We start from the raw sequence: 22,470 nt of genomic DNA, 5'->3' as shown, positions 1-22,470 counted from the left end.
TTAATGTCAATATTTATTAATAAATTTTGAATATTGTATAATTGTATTATTAATATTGTTGAATGGACCTGCTAATATTTACTAACAATGAATGCTAACAGTAGTTTTTTTAACCAATTAACTAATAAATGTACTGCTCATGGTCAGTTAGCACTTTAATAGGGACCTTATTGTAAAGTTTTACCTCATTTTTAAAAAATATTTCTATATAGCTTTAAATTATTTGTATTTTAGTTATTTAAGTAGATAGAATTTAAATTGTTTCAGTTAGTTGCAACATTTCTAAAGCAACATTTTCTATTTATTTTTTTGCCTTTTATCTAATATCTATATTATATTTTATTTCAGCATTATTTCAATTACTTATATTGTTAACAATTACAAGGTATTAACAATAATAACACTGGGTCAGGTGAGGTTTTGTGTTAGAAAAACATACTAGACTAACCACACTAAAGTGAAGTTGGAAATGTGGATTTTGTTTTGTTAGAAAACACTGAGCCCAGCTGGATATTTTCTTTCACAAATCAAGACAATCACAAAAGCTTTCCTAAGTGATTCCCTGCTGATTTTTTCCAACAGTGTATAATGAGATGCTGAGATCTTAAATCCTGCTGAGTTCAGCTATCACATTTGCATTAGTCATTCAAGGCTGCATTTCTTTATACTTACTAAACCCACAACTACCTGTTTTTATGACCTATGCAACTTGTTGATCCAGCACTATATTTGGATTGAACTTCTCCTTATTGGTTGTTTGAAGAGTTTGACTTAAACCCAATTAATCACACACACACACACACACACACACACACACACACACACACACACACACACACACACACACACACACACACACACACACACACACACACACACACACACACACACACACACACACACACACACACACACACACACACACACACACACACACACACACACACACACACACACACACACACACACACACACACACACACACACACAGCGTTGTTTGGGTTCATTTACTGGTGGACTGCCAGTCACTGTGATGTAAGTTGTTATTGGTGTGTACTGTGAGAATTTTGTGTTTTGAAACAAACTGCACTAAGCTTCTTGGCTTAAGTATTAGTTTAGAAAAAAATGAAATGCAGCCATATAAAGCACTATATTACAGTTTTTTCCACACGTTTTCAAAACTATGTCACCTTTTTTTCAAAACTCTACATACAATTCCCAAAACTGCACACACAAAATGCAAAATGCCTCACATCTCCTTCAAAATGTAACACTGCATTCAAAATGCCGTAAACACAAGTCAGAATGAGGCATTTGCATCAAATGGCAAACACGTCTTTCATAATAGTACATTTTTGGATATACCATGTAAACACTGTTGTTCTAAATGTAAAGCTCGTTGGTCTTGCATAGGCTTATATCTACATTTCAATACAATGTTCTACAGTGAAAGTAATCTGCTGAGAGGGGCAACAAGTACACTGTAAACACCAATGCAATGTAGAAACAGAAAATATTTACTGTATTAGGCCAAACATTACTGTTGTATACAGTAGCATACAACAAAACCATAAACATGTAAACCAAACGTATATTCTTTAGAATATAGTAAAGAACACAATTGTGTGTGTGGTCTCTGTCCATTGTTGGCATGCATTGTTCAAAACTGACCTTTGACCTATTTATATAGGCCTATACTACAGTAAAGCAGTGATTGGTTAGTGATCAGTAAAGCAATTAGTGTTTGCACATGTGAGGAGTGTGTGTGTGTGACCTGGTGAATAAGTGTAGCATTCTGATTGGTTGTGTTTGGAAAAGGAAAGCAAGTCACTTCCTGTTAGATTGTTGGGTTTTAGGTGGAGAATTGTGTGTAGTGTTTTGAAAAGTCAAAGGCTGAGAAATAGCTTGGTTTGGAGATTTGGTGTGTAGGTTTGCACTTTGAGTGAGAGGTTTCAAAAATCGTGTGACATGAAAAGATTTTGGACAGTTGGAAAAAACTGTAAATATGTAAACAGCCTGCCATTATTGCAAAATCTAAACCCTGATCAGGACCCATGGTGCGAAGGGAAATGGTCTTGTATCACCATGTTGGGGTTTATTTAGCAATAATGACTGCAATATTATCCCACTTGCCATACTACATGCTTACTAAATAAATATGGGTAACACTTTATTTCGATAGTCCACTTTAGACATTCTACTAACTAAATAACTTTGCAACTACATGTCAACTAACTGTCCTTTGAGTATTAGTAGACTATGCTTAATATCTGCTAACACTTTATTTTGATCATCCCCAACAGATATTCTACTGTAACTTGGCAACTACAAGTCAACTTATTCTACACTGTAAAAAATGTGGCTGCGATTAGTTACAACAACTTAAAATTTGTTGAGATAACTTAAATATCAGTGTACTAACCCGAACCCTAACACCTAACCCTAACCTACCAGTCTACTAATAGCCTACTCGAATGAGTTAGTTGACATGTAGTTGCAAAGTTACTTATAGTTAGTAGAATGTCTAAAGTGGATGTCTAATGTCTAAATGAGCAAAGCCGCTTGTTATAATCTTTATTTTATTGATATGATATAAAATATCATGTGTGTGTGCCTGCACAAGTTCTTGTAATGTTCATTCAAACCTAGAAAACTGATCATAAAAACACTGATTCTGTTCCTCTCACACATTTCATTTATCTGTGACTCATCACACATTTTGTTTACAAGATGAAATCACCATAGTGTTTTGTTCTCTGATCCAGGAATAGCATGAGGTGTCCTATCTGTGAATGCGTATGCACATTTCACCGGATGCTACATTTTGCTTTAAAGCATGTGACAGTGTGTCACTGCTGGCCTTGAGATACGGACAGAGACTTCTCACACTCGTTCACACACATCTACACGTCTCTTACAAAGCTTAAAGGGTGAGTCATCATTTACTCACTCTCATATCTAAACCCTCAAGACTTTTCTTTTCTTCGAAACCCAAATCAAGATATTTTACGTCCATCACTCAAATCTGGTAAACGGAAGCTCAAGAATGCTTGCTCGATGCGCGAGAACAAACCTCATATACATGTGATCATAAAGCAATGGAATGACATAAAGCATCATAAGCCTAAAACATCATCTCTGTGCTACAAGAGGAAGTCCTGACTAATACAAATAGACACATTTGAGTTTGACATGGTCTCACGTTTGACAGGACGTGTTGTGACCTGAGTTCAAGTATGCCTTGTGTCATTTCTTGATCCCACCACTGCCCGTCTTCCCATTGTTTCCCTTCCCAGTTTAGCCATACGGTTATTATAAGTCCCTAAGCCCCGAAGTACAATGTAGAGCAGGCTAATGTGGATGTAAAAGTTATTCAATAACACTAAACATAACATAATCTTCAGTTCCCCAAATACAAAGTACTGATTTAAGTGGATAAAATGGTCAAGGGTCCAGTGATCTGATTGGTTAGCAGCTATACTGGATGTAGGCATGCACTGGATTTAAGTGGCTCAGCAAATTGGATCTTTATGCCGGGCAGGTTTGAGAAAACAAGATTGTATCTTGCTGCATCATGCATTGTCATTGAGCCTGCCTGTTAAGTCTTATTACAAGACAAAAGGAAAACGGTAACACTTTACAATAAGGTTCATTAGTTAACATGAACTAAGAATAAACAATACTTCAGCATTTATTAATCCGTTATTTAAATCAAAGGTTGTATTTGTTAACATTAGTTAATGCACTGTGAACTATGAACAAACGATTAACTGCTGTATTTTTATTAACTAACATTACTACACACTGTAACAAGTGTATTGCTTATTGTTAGTTCATGTTAGTTAATACTATTGTTAACTATTGAACATTATTGTAAAGTGTTACCAGAAAACATTTTGTTATTTCCCACACTTGATCAACGTTTGCTGATATATTTGTAGTTGAGGGCCTATATGTAAATATGGTAAAGTAACCTAACTGAAAAGATGCATTTCATGTGTTTAATTTGAGTTACTCATGAGCTCAGCTGCAGCTTCCCCATATGGAACTTTAATAAGATTAAGATGCACTAAAATGACAATGCCAGTCAGACTGCTGATTCGCCAGCAGAAACCTATCAACACCCCCTAAACGCCCATGGGGTCTTCGAAATCGGCACATATGGCAGGCTCGAAAGAGTCCCAGCCTCATTGCTGTAAGACCCCCGAGATGTAACGCTAAGTACACTAATAAACAGTAATCTGCAGCTGTCTGCATAAGAGTGACACATGCACACCACGCTTATAACCGCAAGGCTTAGTACAGAAGAATGACTGTGATTGGATTATGAGTCGACCATGACCATGAGTCCTTAACTTCACAATGTAATGACCTCAAACTCATAGATAGTCTTACTTATACAGATGAATATCTTTTTGATGCAGCATATACCTACAAAGCATCTTTGATTTTACAAGCCAGTTTCATTTTTTCAGTGCATGACCTTAAAGTTGTATTTGAAATGATTAAAAACATTGAAATAATTTTTTATGTGCTCTCTAGTTTAGTCTATGTTGAAAACGATATTTAAGTGATTATATGATCAGTTTATATTTACATAATTTTGTATAAAATCTCTCTCTCTCTCTCTCTCTCTCTCTCTCTCTCTCTCTCTCTCTCTCTCCCTCTCCCTCTCCCTCTCCCTCTCTCTCTCTCTCTCTCTCTCTCTCTCTCTCTCTCTCTCTCTCTCTCTCTTCTCTCTCTCTCTCTCTCTCTCTCTCTCTCTCTCTCTCTCTCTCATGTAGTGGCCTTTCGGAGTAGACACTGCAAATACCCAGCAGAGGGAACTATACAGCACAATACCACCGTCCACAACTATTGTGTTTTGAAGTAAAAAATAAATAAATATACAATAGTGTGCATGAATATGATGTTATAAAACATTTTTTTTTTCCCTGTTAATAAAATAATTTACTGTTGTAGTTTTAGTTTTGTGTGAACCTTGTCCTGTAGGAAGCTGGTCACAGATCAAGTGCGACGCCCCTCCTGGGAGCCAGCGGACTTTGAAATCTTTCGCTGTAAAATGAAAGTAAAGGGAGAAGGAAATTTAGAATGAAAGAAGTGAGATTGTAGGAAGCTATTCGTCACTTTCAAGAAGTGGTGTGATGAATGAAGTCTCAGAATGAATTCGCACGTTTCTGAAGATCACAGGTAAGACTCTGGTTAAAACAGAATGCTTACAGTAGATCATTGTAAAGCCAAGCATGTTTAAGTTCATTTCTTCATTTTACTTTTGTTAAGGTGTTTTAACTCGCATCTTGTGTTCACAGTGCTGTCAAGAAGACTTGTGTATTTGAGCCTTACAGGAAGCATAAAAACATAGGCAAATGTCTAATAATCAGCAATGAGCACTTCCCTGGTGAGTATTATCAGCCGGTATCTCCACTGAACTGTGAAGTTGTTTAATCTCTGACCTGCTTACAGGAACTGTTCTTTAACACGTATCTGACCCTTTTCAATGGCTACAATAACTGTAAAGTTGAACCTAATGCTACACTATTAGAAGAAAAAATTACAACCTTAAGTCAAGCACTTCATATAGGCTGTAGAAACTTTTAAGGTTCCCATCATGCATGGGATCATTTTATGGATTGTTTTAATTATTAAATTTTTGTTTTAATCTATTTTTTAATTTTGGTTAAATGTTCTGAATTACTTCAGTAGTGTGTACTTCAGCAGTGTGTTCTGAACATACTTTATCACTACAAAGAATAATGTCTGAAGCACAAAAGTATTATCTACTTATTTAAGGCAATTCTCCTCATATTATAACTTTATGGCATAAAGTGTTCTTTAAAATTGAGTCAAGAACCCTATGCATAGAGTATACTGTAGTGTAACTAATCTGAATGTCAACTTCAGTGTTAACCTTGCCTCTAACCTTGATTCTCGCTGACTCCAGCTCTTCTGTTTTGAGTTCTAATCCCACGGTGACTTACAGTCTTGAGTTTCTATTCATGTGATTTTTTAGCACGCTGGTCCTGCTTTGTGGCATTCCACAGAGTATCCGTTCCTGAAAAAAAACCTCTGGATTTTTCTGAAAACAGTTTTGTGATAATGAATGGTTGATTGTAAATTATAACTCCGTGCACAGTTACATATGAAATAAATAAATAGTGATGAGTTTAAATGATTCAGAGATCCTGTTTCAGTAAAAAAAGAAGAAGCAGTCTCTGAGTTATTGGGTTTGAATCAGTCTAATGAATCACACGCTGATTCAGTGAGTGATTCATTCATTTGACTCATTCATTGAATTTAAAGGTGCGTTCGCAGACGGATGACATCAAAGTACCACGATGACATCGCCAATGACATCAAAGTACCGACTCAGTATCATCAGACGAATCATTTTCGCGGTACTTTGATGTCATACACGGATCGGTCTATGTGCTGTGCTGCTTTAATTCAAACACACCTATTCTTTTCAGTCATTTTCAACTTTCTCAAAAGCTCTAACAGAATCAATGGAATTGGTGGAAATTAAACTTAAACCAGAAACATTACATTCCCTATATACATCTATTGCCTTCTTGTTCCAGACTCACCACATTTGCAAAGGAAGGGCGGTTCAGTAGATGAACGCTTACTGTCGAGCACGTTCAAGTCCCTCGGTTTTCAAGTACAGGTGGAGAAGAACCTGTCAGCAAATGAAATGATTCGCGTGCTGAGAAAAGGTACAGTGCAACGTCATTTTCAGCTTTCAGGATGGGTCATAATGCCTATATTCATTTATAAATATGCCCTAGTATCCAAGGAGAACCACGCAGACAATTCCTGCTTTGTGTGTGTGCTGATGAGCCACGGAGAGGAAGGAACAATCCTCGGATCGGATGATTGCTGGATCCATGTCAAAACTCTGACCTCCCTCGTGACTTCTGACCTCTGCCCTAGTCTGCGGGACAAGCCGAAACTTTTCTTCCTGCAGGTACAGCGCCTGCAAAAGAGAGAGAGAAGCATTTCATAAGATTTGGTCTGTGTTTAACTAATGTGTTATTGGTTTGATTCCACATTCAGGCCTGCAGGGGACAGGAATTCGACTCTGGCGTCGAGGCAGACAGCGAAGAAGCACCGGGGGAATTTTCGGGAATATCGGATGTTCCCGAGGCGGATTTTCTCTGCTGTTATTCCACAGTGGAAGGTTTGCATTGCACTGACAGACAGTGGCATAGTTGATAGGCTTTATTTATTTTTTTACACTTTCAACAAATGCATTTGAAAACATATTTGTTTCTCTACATAGGGTACTACTCGTGGAGAAATCCAGAAACAGGCTCTGTATTTATCGGCGAACTTTGCAAGATGTTAAAGGACTGTCATCTAGAGATTATTCAGATTCTCACACGAGTAAATCATCGCGTGGCTTTTCACTTCCAGTCTCACACCACAGACCTGGATACACACATGAAGAGACAAATGCCGTGCTTTGCCTCCAGACTGACCAAGGATTTTTATCTTCATGTGGCAGAGAAGAAAAATAAATAATATAAATTTAAAAAATATATAATTTTCAATCACTGCAAGTCAGTGATGTGGTTTGCAAGAAGAGGCAGCACTTTATTAATATGTTAGCCATTGTTACTTCATTATTAAATATATGTTAATCAAATGATGTACAAGATGGCAGATCTGAAAAACAGTCTGCAGTGAATTAAATACTTCAGGATGAACTTCATTCATTTTTTTTTTTTTTTTTATAAAAATGGGTGTAAACCAAAAGATAACATTATTCATAAGAGGCAAGTGAATATCTGATGACAGATGCTAGACTTATGTACGGTATATTTCACTCTTTTTTGGATTATTCATATCATATTCTTTAAAATATAATTACTGTACAGTACATAGAGACAGTATTTTTTCATAGGAAAAGTTTGAAAGTCAGGCTCTGGGACAATTGTAAAACAATGAAATAAATACATACAAGGCACTTGATTTGCATGGTAAAAATAAATAATAAAAGTTAATGTGACCTTGATAGCTAAATACAATAGTCCCGTTAGCTTTAAAAGAAATCAAGCCATGACACATAAAAGTGTCCGCACTAAATAAATGAACCACTGCCAGGCTCAACACAGATCAGACACTGAAACAGAGGGAAACCAGTGAAGAACAGTGAAGAATAGTCCAGTGAAGTCCTATACGAATTAGTCCACACTATCAAGGACATTTCTAATTTATACCTGAGAAGACAGATGAGACAGTACAGACAGAGAGGTTGAGAATGAAGAACTCTGTGGAAAGTCCATTGTCTGTTCCTGTCACTATAAGACATATCACATAAGAGTTACTTACTCAACAACTCAACAACAAACTTATGATTCAGTGATAATCATAAGACTTATGATTCCATTATTCATGAAAATAAAGGTCCACTGCAGTGTTATTGAAGTGATCAGAATAATGTAATCCATCAGTGGGGGAGATCTCAATGGAGGTGTTCATATTCACTATGCATACAAAAAAATTAAAAATTAAACAACAAACAAACAAACAAACAAAATAACTGTTAGTTAGTTAGGCATGCGCACAAGTCTCTGAAGTTTTTAAGTAGGCCTACTCGCTTGCAGATTCGACAATTCGCTGTTGCTAAATTGAACTGCTAAATTAAAATATGCGCATGATTTAAATTCGTAACATATAAGCCTACAGAATATAGAATACGAAATGTTTGTAGAGTAAAACACTTTCTCATTATTCACCTCGCATTGCTCTTTCCAGTGTTTGTCTGCTTCTTTTGGCAGAGGTAGCTACACACATTTTCCTATTGATATCTTTCAGAGAATATTTATGGTAGGCTACCACCATGGAAAACAACGTGCAACTAATTGTTTTTATTCGGAAACCAATAAATTAATTTGACATTTATCATTAGGCTACCCTTCACGTTTGCATTTCTGTTTGATTTATAAATGAAAAAAAAAAATCAAAGTTTGTAGGCTATGCCTTTATTTTCTCTCTAGCTGTATTTTTCTATGTGGTTCTTTGTTTAGCCTACATTAAAGTATATTGGTTACTCTATAAAGATGAAAATGAGACAAACAAAGCATTAGGTGTCAGGTAGGCTATAGACAAAAAGCAAGAAAGGATATAGAATATATGCTATATTAAATAATACTGCGGTAAACATTTTACCTAATGTATTAATATAAATTAAACAATCGAATGTTTTTGTCTTGCACTATAGATTACAAGCTGAACCAGGTGTTGACATTTATGAAGACCTTGGTTTCAAATGATTACTGGTAAATCGTCAGTTCTTCCATTATTCATGCATTTGTGTGTCCTAAAGCAGGTGTTTTCAAATGTTTTAAAAAATATGATAACCCCCACGAGAAACCCATTTACTACAATATAAAACTAATGTATGAAGATCCAATATGCGGTTTGAAAACATATACATTAAAAATACATCGTTTGCTAAATAATTGGCTCTTATATTGTCATACATATACATAAAATGTATTCTATTGCAGATTTGTTTTTATTTATTTTTGTTAGAATAGGATGTGGATGGAATAGAATAACCACAATTAGCCTTTTGAATTTTTTTTAACTTTTTCTCCTCTGAAAAAAAAAAGAAAAGTAGACAAAATAATGAGAAATGTAAACATTTTTCTTATGAATCACGCAACATATTATGGAATCAAGTAAATAACATTTAAGTTTGGTTGTCATTTAGTGATGCTCTTGCAATAACATTTATGAACATGAACAGAATACAAACAGCGACACGTTTACACACCAACACATGTATCTGAATAACATACAGAGAAGATTGGCATCTTTATGGCAGCTTTGGGGAAATCAGAACAGACGGCACTTGTTTTTAGTGCACTACTACACAAACAATGAACACGACATGTTATGACATTCTTTACCCAGTTAAAAATGACTTTCAACTATGGAGACCTACAAAAGGGCAGTTTGCCAACCCTGTGGATGAAGAGAAGTGGCTGCACAAAACCAGCCAGAAAGAAACATGTAAGACTCATTGATTCCAGTTCCTTGCTGGCAGGAATCGACTGAATATACAGTAATGCTGTGGTTGAACTGGGAACGTAAGTGATTACTAAAGTAACAGTAGTTATTAGAATGAGATGAAACGCTCTTCTCTTCATGTGGTTTTCCTCCTCTCTCTCTCTCCCTCTCTCTCCTGGTCCGGGCTGCTTCAGAGCTCTGAGAACAGCCACACAGCAGAAGAGGTTTATGGAGAGGAAGATTAGGAAGTGTGACACGTACAGGCATTTGAAAATTGCCATAAAACACGGGTTTACAAGTTGCAGAGACAACACACAACATATAGTGATCATTATCCAGGTAAAAACAGAGCACGCAACTTTGTATCTGAGAGGTTTGTACTTCAGAAAGGTTACAGGATGAACCACCGCCAGGTAACGCTCAACACACATCAGACACTGAAAGAAACGACCGGTGATGACAAATCCTGATAAAAACATCATAACAGTCCAGAACCTTGCAAATACATTACCAAGCACAGCGTTCAGTGAGCGCAGACATAAGATAATCTCACAAACAGAGATGTTCAGAGTGAAGAATTCAGATGCAATTCCTCTTCCTGTCCCTGTGACAATGAGCCACAGAATATAGGAATGTGTCGGAAGACCAAACAGGAAATTGAAGACATGTAATACAACATCATAGGGTGAAATGTGATAATATTTGTAAAAATCGGTTATGTTACATGCCCCGTTTGTCAGAGGTGCTTCATTCGAGATGTTCATCGTGTAACTGTCTTTGCATTCACCTGAACAAAAAATAAGTAATAAAATCAAAACAACATATTATTCCAGAATGTAAAACATGAAACTTTTAAATTACAAAAATGACAAATGTTGTAAACATCTATCTTGACCCAGCATCTGATATTAAGGTTTCATTAATTAGAGTATATTAAGTATTAGTTTAATATTTATATATATATATAATGCATCATATTATATTATATTCACATATAGACCTCTAGCAGATTCAGCGTTTGATCATATTAAGTCTTAGGATATGTAATCTAACTATATGTTGTGCAATTTTATCATATCATATTTTGTTTGTAAATGCTGTGATTATAGAAATAAAGTTTTGAAGAAAGATAGTTGGTTACCGGAATAGTAATAGTCAAATCTCTCCACTCTCTCAAATGAAATTTTCGGCTGTCTAGGAAGATGATCAGTGAAGTTCTCACTCTGAATCTACAACGCTGCATATGTTTCTGTTATTACTGTATGCAAATGTAAACATGCATAGTGATTTATGAGTGTTAACATCATGGATCATAGAACTGTGAACATAAAACTATTTGATGCTGTGATCTGACTTTGGAAGATGTCAGGACTAAGTGAGGTGATATATAGATATAGGCAAAACCACAAACAAACAAAACATAGAGAAGCAATTTTGAATTTATAAGTTTTCTTGCACCTAAAGACATGCATATATTTTTTTTTATATACACAGCAATATCAGGACACTATAGCTCTTTATAAAGTAAATAAATAGATGAATAAGTGAGTATACTCTTCTATATAAATGAAATACCCATACTTGGGATTTGTCTTCTGCATTTAACCCATCCAACACACATTAGGAGCAGTGAACAAGCGCACACACACTGCAAACCATGGACACACACACCCAAGAGCAGTGGGCATCCATTCGGAGTCAGGTGCCTGCTGGTATTAAGAATCAAACCCGCAAACATTGTGTTACCAGTCTGACTCTCTAACCATTAGGCCACACGACTGCCCACAAAGTGATGGCCCTTCGCCCAAACAGGTTTTTTCCAACTGCTTACACACAAAATCTTTTCATGTCACACGATTTTTGAAACCTCTCACTCAAAGTGGGAAACTACTCACCAAATCTCCAAAACCATAAGCTGTTTCTCTGCCTTTGACTCCGTTTTCAATAGCATAAAACACTTTTTTTGTCAAATTTTTTGAAAATGTGTGTAAGCAGTTGGAAAAAAAAACTGTAAACTATCCTTTATGCCAAAAAGGTTCTATATATAAGAAGTTTATCTTAAATTATTGCATAATGCTTTCATATTTAATGAGTTTTTTCTAGTGATGCAGTTTATTTATGAGCTGCTTAATTCATAAAAATGTCATTAAAATAAAAAAAATATATATTTTTATTTATTTAAAACTAAATCAATAAAATGACCCCATATGGGTAACCCCTTTAAAGTTCTATATAGAACCTTTTCTTCTAAGAGTGTATATTTAAATATATTAAAATATAGTTGTATAAATGAAATATAACATCTATCGTTCTATCTAAATATGTCTGTTCCTGTTGGCAAAAACATTTTCATGCCATTTATATCATAGAGGGAAGATTGACGTTTATGGCAGCTCCATGGAAATCCGAGCATAGGACTTTTGTTTTATTGAGAAGTACAAACAATGAACATGACATGACATCTGTTCCCCGCCAACAACATTTTGTGCAGTTCTGTTTAAATAGTAAGGTAATATATGACCAGGGTTATGTCAATTACAGAGACAGAAGGGCAGTTTGCCAACTCTGTGAATGTAGAGAAAAGGATGCACCAAACCTGGTAGCAAGAACAATGTGAGACTCAATGAATCCAGTTCTTGAACTCTCTGCATTGGCAGAATATATTGCAAAGCCACAAATAAACTCGGAACATGCATGAGCAATAAAGTCCCAGTAGTTATTAGAATGAGATAAAACGCTCTTCTCTTCATGTGGTTTTCCTCCTCTCTCTCTCTCCCTCTCTCTCCTGGTCCTGCCTGCTTCAGAGCTCTGAGAACAGCCACACCGCAGAACAGGTTTATGGAGATGAAGAATAAGAACTGTAGCATGTAAAAGTATGTAAAAATGTGCATTAAACAGTTGCGTGTATGCAGAGAAAACACACAAAAGATTGCAATCATAAGCCAGGTCAAAATGGAACATGCAACTTTGTATCTGAGAGGTTTGAACTTCAGGAAGGTTACAGGATGAACCACCGCCAGGTAACGCTCAACACACACCAGACAATGAAATAAACGACCGGTGATGACGAATCCTGAACAAAACATCACAAAGTTCCAGAGACTTGGAAATATATTGAGCATTGAAGCAAACAATGAGCGCAGACATAAGAAAATCTCACAAACGGAGATGTTCAGAGTGAAGAATTCAGATGCAATTCCTGATCCTTTTCCTGTGACAACGAGCCATACAATGTAGGAGTGTGTAGGAAGACCAAACAGGAATTGGATGACATATATCGCAACGTCATAGGGCAGCAATTTAGCTCCATGCATGGTTGTGTTACATGTTGGAGTTTCTTCAGTCTTCATTGTGATGTTCATCATGTAACTGACTGCGTTTGAACCTGCACAAAATATGAATTTGGACTATCAAGAAGAGTCACAGTCATGTTCATCAAACCTTTTCTTACAGAGACTGGTTCAGATTCAAGTAATGTGGTGAAAAAATGAATTCGAGAAAGAAAATAATCATATACTGTACAGCAGTTATTCTCACAATGTACATTACTATAGTCTGTAAAAACATGCCTGATGCATATAAAAACATAAGTCGTATAATAACGCAAACCAACAATGGTTTATTACGATATGTATCCTGGGAGTGCAAGTTAGCAATAAACCACAATTAACACAGACGATAGACTTGCCATATTAAATTATTATGCATATTAAAATATACCCTGATCAAGCAGTTTGAACCTCCTCTATTGTTAATATCGCCATGCTCAATAAGTAATAAACAAACAAGATCTTAAATATTTTCATTTTAGTGGCTTTCCCATCTGCGATTACCAGTACACGAGTCTCTTTCAAACGCTCCTGAAAAGCAATCAACTATATATTTAAAATCATACTGTCAGGATTCTGATTTTACCACCTTGTGAAAAGATATAATAAACAGCATTTACACATTTAAGACATATTTTCAAAACATGAATTCCATCAAAAGTGTTACCTGAGTTTTGATGGATCAAATCTTCAAACTCTGCCTTGTAAGATGAACAATGCAGTTCTGACTCCAGATTCCACAATACTGAATGTGTTGGCAACGAATGCAGCAATAAATAGGCAAATATTATGCATGAGCGGACATCCAGGTAAAAAGACTTGTGATGTTTTGTTTGAGTGTCAAATTATATCAGAGAACTGATCATGTGAAAATGAGAAACAATTGAGTTTGTTAACTGTAGCCATGCACAGGAGTCAGGACTGAGTTGGATGCAGATTCACTAGGACGCAACCTTCTGATTGAAAAGTAGGCCTACCAAAAAAAAAAATAGCCCAGAAACTATTTCGGCAAAGGAGAAGTGCTCACTAACACAGATTTAGACAGATTTGTGAACAATATTTGAGACAAAAGTGCAGGACCAAGAAACCAGATCAGTGAAACTCCTGTCTGTTCTTGCTGTTGCAGAAGACTCAGGAATCCAGTGAAAAACAAAAGTGTTGTGTTTATAATTTTGTTCAGTGTATATGGGTACAGCATAATATTATATAAGTATAAACTCCTTTTTAATTTATTATTAAATTGTTTAATTAAGAATTAGCCTTTACACACTTGTTTCAAGATACATCTTTTCACTACTGGAGCTGCCAGTTTGCTAATTTTCAAATGATTATTACTGTAAACATCAAACACTACAAAGGCAACTGTCTGAATTCGCTCACATTTTTTTTCATTCACACCTTCAATGTTAATACTTTATTAGTAGAGTAAGGTGATTTGATTAACTTTTCTGTTCTTGTTATATCTGCTGAATCATCATGGCATGAAACCAACAAGACGTACTGATCTTCCACTTTCTTTAATCACCTTTACACACACATTGCGATAGCTACACGGAGTAAAGCCCATGAAAATCTAGTGCAGTTGGTTTAGCATGCATTTTGGAGTTGAAACAGCATTTATGCTAATTCAGGTTGAAAGTGGACAAAAGCGACGGATTAAACTATCATGTGTAAACAGGAATGTGTCTCCCACATCTTGTGATCCGATCAACCAAAACACATTTTAATACCAGATTTAAATAGGGCCACAGTCCATATATCTGACTCTGTGAGTTACCGAAACCTTACATGAAAACCGTCAACACACACGAAACATGCAGAGTGGCTCTTGTGAATTGTTACAGAATGCGGTTGTCACTTTTATGAAAGTAGCAATTAAAGGGATGGTTCGTTCGGAGTAATTTCAAGGGTTTTTTGCACCATGACCGAGAGACTTACAAAGTTTGTAGGTACATCAGGAGTTTATTTAAATAACACTTGCCTGATGGCTTATGCTACCGCTAACCCGGAAGTTCGAGGTCACTTCAGTGGTTTGGGAAAAGCCTGTAAAAGTCCTGACAGAAAGCGATGCATAAGGATGTAGTGTAACGACCAGGGTGCGATTTGCCGGGGGGGGGGGGGGGATGCGTGGGATTTCCCCCTTTCTGGTCAATGTATCCCTGCCTCTGCTTAATTATTTTTATCCCCGGTGGGGATAAATGTATCCCCCCCTCAAAGTGAACAGTGCTACTACACTAGTGGCGAGACGGATCACAAAACTTATCACGGATCCGTGGTTTAATTAAAGTCAATTTTATTTTAAAATGCGCTACTTTGGCTGGCTCTGATGCTCAATGTCCCGCCCACGGCGCTATCTGATTGGTTACACCTCACGAGTAATAGCCTATCAACACTTGCGAGACGGTTGCAGGTCCGCTGGGCAGTGTGTGTCGAAAGGAAGGCAGCATATTCAGCATATTACTGAAGCGGGAATAAACATCACAATCTGATTATCTGTTTCTATGATGGCAAGCAGAGTTAGTGTACCAGTCACATCACTGAGAATGGCCGAAGTTACACAAGTTACGGTGTTTCACTCAATTGAGACTGGCGCGAGTGATTTCAATGTTAAGTCAATGTAAAGACGCGTAGAGGTCCTGCGGCGCGAATGAGGCGTTTAGCGTAGCTACATTTTTTATCCCCCCCTCTGTTTTTTTCACAAATCGCACCCTGGTAACGACGCCCAGTTCCAACAATGCACTAATATTTTGGTAGTATACCAGTTTGCAACAATTATTAGTTAACACTAAGCTGTCCACACTTCGGAAAAAAATTATATATTTTTTTTACACTGCATCCTTATACATCGTTTTCTGCCAGGACTTTTACGGCCAAATCACGGAAGTGACCTCGACGTCCGGGTTAGCGGTAGTGTAACGGGTTGTATATGGGTTCTGTTAAATTGCTGCATAAATGGGGACAGCGGCAGCGCTGTCTGCTGGCGTCACCATCACATTGCGCCGCGGCGCTAAAAAATCACGAATTATGGGTAATCCACAGCAGAACTCCTGATAACTTCTGTGGTGCATGTTAAACGCTGCAGAGACAATATTAGCCAAAATGCCTTAAAGCCCACCACACAATGTTTTATTTTACTGTACTTTTGTTATGTAATTTAGAGATGAATGCCATTTGTTTGGCGTCGAGTGAGTCGTTAGTTTAAGGCTGAGAGCTGATTGCTAAATGTAGCTTATTTTGCATGGCTTCTAATGCCATTCCTCCATCCGACTTACTGTGCGTTGTGTAGGGCTGTTTGTCCGTGATGTCGACATGCCTATCCTGATTCAGCTTGGTTTCCCCATGTGCAGATGCAGCTCCACATACACAACACAGGGAGAACGATCCATAGAGGACGGTTACAGTAGCATTTCAATATTTTTATTTAAAATGTTGGGTGTTTGGCTCGAGGACATGGTGCAAAGGACCCTAGGTTGAATTTACCGGTACTCTGAAACATCCCTTTAAAACAACCGCAATCTGAAAAATGTAATCTGCTGCTTTGTAAACGTATAATGCTGTTTGGGAGCTGTTACAGTACATCAATACCACTTGTCATTTCAACTCATTAATTCAATCTAATTCAAATGTATGGACTTTGTCCTAATGGAATAACAAACCAATCTGGGATTAAAGACTCCATTATTCAGATTGAAATAAGCATACCTTTTTAATATCCAGAAATAAAGGTTAACAGCAATAAATAAGCAAATACAATAAACGCAAAATACAAACTCTAAGAAGAGTTTTGTAAAACTGTTGCATGCGATTAACAGAGGCGGGGGAGTTTCCCAGAACGGTGCAGATACAGAACAGGCTGCACAAAACCACCCAGAATAAAAAAAGCAAAACTAATAGGCAAGACAACTAAAAAATCTTGTTGTATCAGAATACAGAGGATTGATGAGATGATGAAAGGGGCATATATGATTACCATTGTCACAGTAGTTATCAAAATGAGATAAAACGCTCTTCTCTTCATGTGGTTTTCCTCCTCTCCCTCTCTCCCTCTCTCTCCTGGTCCTGACTGCTTCAGAGCTCTGAGAACAGCCACACAGCAGAACAACTGGATGGAGAGGAAGAGGAGGAACTGCAGAAGGACGAACCATGTAAATGCATTAATGTTGTTTGAGAGAAAGATAAACATAGAGGACAAACAGGAGCCAACACCCAAAAGCCAGACAACAACAGAACAGACACATTTATATCTAAATAGTTTGTACTTCAGAAAGGTTATAGGATGAACAACTGCCAGGTAACGCTCAACACAGATCAGACACTGAAACAGAGGGCGAATGGTGATGGCTAGTCCAAGCGAAAGTCTCTGTATTGTCACAAAAATGTGACTTCTTTCTAACAGCAGAAAGGCCAAAGAAGACAGAGAGAAAAAGATCTCACAAACATTGAGATTGAAGTTGAAAAATTCTGATGCAACTCCATTTCTTCCCCTGATAATAAGCCATATGACATAGGAGTATGTAGGAACACCGGAGAATAGATTAAAGCATAGCACAATAATCCTCAGACCATCCATCGATGAGGATGTTTGTGTTGTGATGTTGCTGTGAGCCTCAGGTGAGGTGAAGTTCCCATTGGAGTAATTCATGTTCTGACTGGATGAAACGATCAAAATATCAGCCAAATCACAGCCATCAACAAAAGAAACAAGCTATACTGTGCACAGACATATCTCACATTCAAAAATGATATAGTAAATACCAAAAGTCCAACATTTGAAATATAATTCAATTATAAGATTCACTGCTTACAGTAGTTTCATGGAAAAGCAAGGCATTTCCAGTTCAATTATAAAAATCGATTATAATTCTCAATCAAATATAAAGCTCACTCTCCAAATTACTAATGTTTACAATAGTTCAAACAAAATAATTTGTGGATAAAGCAATGAAAACGTTCTGTAACAAACACATCTTAAGCCCATTTTACATAATAGCCAATCTAATCTTGCCTATAATTCTAATAGTCTGACTGCTAACCACAGAGACATTAACAGGCCTATATTATTCAAGTGGGAAAAAACAATGTAAATATAGATATATTTATTTTAAAAAGGACTTCACCTGAAGAGTGAATGTTGTCTTTCTGGATCACCATAAATCTCTAAACTGCCATATGCATGCTGTCACAAGGATATATGTGCTACATATTACATAAAAAACAAATAGTTCAAATATTTGTATAGAATAGACAAACCTATACAGTTTACATACTGTAAATGTGGAAAATTCACATTTGTAAGTTTCTGATACATATTTACATACATGCAAATCATATTGTGGTATGAAATGAAATCGATCCAAGGTTCTTTTCAGACATGTAAAATTTTTATTATCAGAGCTGAATGTCAACCAACAACAACACAAATGTCATTTATTTTTAACTAGCGCTAGAGCAAGCACACAAAAAACTTTTTTCATACTTTAAAGTTCACCTCACAGCAGCAGCTTTACAACACCAGTAAATTAACCTCACCATACAACAAAAATGACTTTCGAATTTGTTTAAATATAGAAATAAAAAAGAAGCAAATGTTTAATAAATATGAATCCTTATTTTGTTTATGTTGTACATATAAGTCTTCTTTTCAGAATTGAATGTTACTAAACTGCTTTTAGACAACAAAAAAGAAAATGTTTGAATTAATATGAAGCAATATATGATGTTTTATGTGACATGCATTTTTGAAATCCATCTACAAAACACAGAACATACATTTATGTCTTCAGGTGACTAACTTTTTATTCAGTTTCTTGTTTACTCCCTTAATATGCGACATGTCTGGCAGTGAGATCAGATATTATTTAAGGATTAAAATCATTGAGATATTTGTATCATATCCCTGGATTTCTACAGAGTTCCCGAATTGCAATTCAATTACAAAACTTTCAAAAACTAAATTCATACAGAAACCTCTTTTCCTTTTAGTATAATTTGCATAGAAAACGGTGTATTTTCAAAAAGACAGAGTGTAAATTAAAGTTTATTTAAAGAATTAAAACATTCACTTGTTCAAGAACAGAGGCAGAAGAGTTTCCCAACCCTGTGCAGATAAAGAACAGGTTGCACAAAACCAGCCAGAATGAAACAACTAAAACTAAGAAACAAGATCAGTGAAACATCTTTATATTCTTTCTGTTGCAGAACACTCAGCAATCCTGTGATAACGAAAGGTACAAACATGACAACCAAGGTAACAGTAGTTATTAGAATGAGATGAAACGCTCTTCTCTTCATGTGGTTTTCCTCCTCTCTCTCTCTCCCTCTCTCTCCTGGTCCTGACCGCTTCAGAGCTCTGAGAACAGCCACAAGACAAAACAACTGGATGGAGAGGAAGAGGAGGAACTGCAGCGAGTAGAACCATGTATATGTCTTCTGATTAGATAATATTTGTATGGTCAAGGCAGCCAAACAGGATCCAAGAGTTGTTATCCAGACGGCAGTGCAGCAGATCACTCTATATCTGAGAGGTTTGTACTTCAGAAAGGTTACAGGATGAACCACTGCCAGGTAACGCTCAACACACATCAGACACTGAAACAGAGGACGGCCAGTGACGCCTAGTCCTTGTAAAATCCGATGTAACTCTAGACTCTGGAATATGTGTGAAAGAAAAAGAAAAAAATTTAGAGAGTAAATCATCTCGCAAACTGTGAGATTGACATATAAGAATTCTGAAGGAATTCTTCTTCCTCGTCCAATAAGCCGCAAAACATAGGAGTGTGTAGGAACCCCGAACAGCAGATTACAGCCCAGCAAACCAGTCCGGAGACCCTTCGCTAATAACTCATCATAGGTTATGAAATAGGTGGAAGGATGAACCTCAGTTGAGTTGAAGTTCTCAGTGGAGACGTTCATGCTCGGTGCCTCTAATCAATAAATGATTGTGGAATTATAATCTACAAAGAAGACAGAGAGAAAACGATAAAAAGTGAGACTGAATAAATCAAATCAGTCATTCAGACACACCCATTGTGGATAGATAGTACATGTCAGAAAATTTTATTCCAGAAATTATGTTTTATTAACAAAGTTCGGGAGAAGCACGTTCAGATAATTAAACCTAATTAAACACATGTGAAGCACATTCAGATAATCAAACTTAATTAGACACGAGTGGAGCACACTCTGTTAATCAACGAGTTAAGAGGTGTATATATAAAGCAAACTTTCCTCGGTTCGTTGACAGTTTAACAGCACCCCCTCCATCTCCTCACTTCTAGTCCTAAATACTCTTACACAACAACGGGGGGACTCTGGGTTCGGGCAAGAATTCTGAGCTCGAAGCCCTCTCCCGGACAGCACGCCAAAAACGCATAATCTTTACTCTGTTTAATTGATGTGAGTGTGAACTCGTGAAAGAAGTCAAGCTCTATGTTTATGTGTTTGAGGCTCAGATTCATAAAACCCTCGTCATTTTTTCTTTTACTATCTGTCCTTTGAATGCATTTCAATAATGTGTTAAATCTGAATCGTCAAATAAGACACATTTTATACGATCGCAAATCAATCTAAACTAATTGTGATTTAAAGAGTGTGTTACCTACAGTGTGAAGTCACTCCAGAAAGCTCTGCACAGGGTTCTGTATGATTAAAGATATAAGAGAATGGCTATATAAACACTTCACATGTGACATGCAAATTAGGGTTATATTAGGTGCAAAAAGACAAATATTAGAATCCCTGAAAATTTTGTAATTATCTATAAAAAGAAATGTTCAGTGGTTTGGTGTAGAGAACATTACCAAAAGATAATGACAATTTGAGACAGAGTTTTAACCTAATAAAATACCAAACTGACGTGTAATGATAACATGTAAATACATTCATATACAACATTTTGGTTTAATGTGCATAGAAAACAACCCAGTTTTTTTTGTATAGGAACAAAACAAAAAAGGTTTACACAAACCTTAATTTTAAAACAAAACATGCAAACTAAAATATATAAACCAATGGATGACTTCACTTATTCTCAGTAACAGATTATATTGTCACAATTTTATTTTCACAAAGACAGAGTGTAAATTAAAGCTTGAACACCCTCAGGTGTTAAAAGTACATATACTTAACAGTCCACAATCTACAATTACATGAACATTCAAAAGCTGAACATTTATTCTGACCATTTTGTTGTGGGTTCATTTAGCTAAAATGACCAACTTACTATAATATATGAATTAATAATAGGTTCAGTGATAGAATATTCTAACATTCACTTTTTCACTTTACGAAAAACAGGCAGAAGAGTTTCCCAACCCTTTGCAGATAAAGAACAGGTTGCACAAAACCAGCCAGAATGAAACAACTAAAACTAAGAAACCAGAACAGTGAATCTCCTGTCAGTTCTTGCTGTTCTTGCAGAATAGTGAGGAATCCTGTGATAACGAAAGGTACAAACATGACAACCAAGGTCACAGTAGTTATTAGAATGAGATGAAATGCTCTTCTCTTCATGTGGTTTTCCTCCTCTCTCTCTCTCCCTCTCTCTCCTGGTCCTGACTGCTTCAGAGCTCTGAGAACAGCCACAAGACAAAACAACTGGATGGAGAGGAAGAGGAGGAACTGCAGTGAGAAGAACCATGTATATGTCTTCGGATTAGATAATATTTGTATGGTCAAGGCAGCCAAACAGGATCCAAGAGTGATGATCCAGACCGCAGTGCAGCAGATCACTCTATATCTGAGAGGTTTGTACTTCAGAAAGGTTACAGGATGAACCACTGCCAGGTAACGCTCAACACACATCAGACAATGAAACAGAGGACGACCAGAAAGGCCTACTCCTTGTAAAAACCGATGTAACGCTAGACTCTGGAATATGTGTGAAAGAAAAAGAAAAAAACTTAGAGAGTAAATCATCTCGCAAACTGTGAGATTGAAATAGAAGATTTCTGAAGGAATTCTTCTTCCTCGTGCAATAAGCCACAAAACATAGGAGTGTGTAGGAACCCCGAACAGCAGATTACAGCCTAGCAAACTAGTCTTGAGACCCTTCACTAATAAAGCGTCATTGTTTATGAAATAGGTGGAAGGATGAACTTCAGTTGAGTTGAAGTTCTCAGTGGAG

At 36.6% G+C, this 22,470-nt stretch overlaps 2 protein-coding genes and 1 long non-coding RNA gene across 3 annotated transcripts; 1 reads left to right on the top strand and 2 right to left on the bottom strand.

Annotated features, from left to right (window-relative positions):
- Positions 1 to 4,783: 4,783 nt before the first annotated feature.
- casp21 (caspase 21, apoptosis-related cysteine peptidase) lies at positions 4,784 to 7,878 on the top strand. The gene is made up of 7 exons (XM_079586145.1): positions 4,784 to 4,869; positions 4,993 to 5,190; positions 5,310 to 5,398; positions 6,579 to 6,713; positions 6,786 to 6,964; positions 7,054 to 7,177; positions 7,280 to 7,878. Exons 2-7 carry the CDS (start codon positions 5,162 to 5,164, stop codon positions 7,519 to 7,521), a joined length of 798 nt encoding a protein of 265 aa, XP_079442271.1. The 5' UTR covers positions 4,784 to 4,869; positions 4,993 to 5,161; the 3' UTR covers positions 7,522 to 7,878.
- LOC306984641 lies at positions 4,968 to 6,707 on the bottom strand. Its single transcript, XR_013794582.1, has 3 exons — positions 6,585 to 6,707; positions 5,921 to 6,052; positions 4,968 to 5,055 (listed from the first exon to the last, which is right to left on the bottom strand). It is a non-coding gene; the product is annotated as an uncharacterized lncRNA (long non-coding RNA).
- A 9,273-nt stretch (positions 7,879 to 17,151) lies between the features above and the next one.
- On the bottom strand, positions 17,152 to 17,988 carry LOC306984553 (uncharacterized protein; the record flags this gene model as incomplete). The annotated part of the gene is made up of 2 exons (XM_079586027.1): positions 17,152 to 17,199; positions 17,317 to 17,988. 2 exons carry the CDS (start codon positions 17,986 to 17,988, stop codon positions 17,152 to 17,154), a joined length of 720 nt encoding a protein of 239 aa, XP_079442153.1.
- Between the last annotated feature and the right edge of the window lie 4,482 nt (positions 17,989 to 22,470).

This window comes from Phoxinus phoxinus (genome assembly GCF_949152265.1).
Source record: "Phoxinus phoxinus genome assembly, chromosome: 17".
Lineage (NCBI taxonomy): Eukaryota > Metazoa > Chordata > Actinopteri > Cypriniformes > Leuciscidae > Phoxinus > Phoxinus phoxinus.
Note: the sequence above shows the minus strand (reverse complement) of the source record. Positions and strands in the feature narration are given on the sequence as shown.

What these genes read in the sequence shown, in the direction of transcription:
- casp21 (XM_079586145.1), top strand. Translation starts at nt 5,162, where the DNA reads ATGAATTCGCACGTTTCTGAAGATCACAG. An exon ending in CAGCAATGAGCACTTCCCTG is followed by an intron (nt 5,399 to 6,578) that starts GTGAGTATTATC and finishes TTCTTGTTCCAG; the next exon opens with ACTCACCACATTTGCAAAGG. An exon ending in GATTCGCGTGCTGAGAAAAG is followed by an intron (nt 6,714 to 6,785) that starts GTACAGTGCAAC and finishes AATATGCCCTAG; the next exon opens with TATCCAAGGAGAACCACGCA.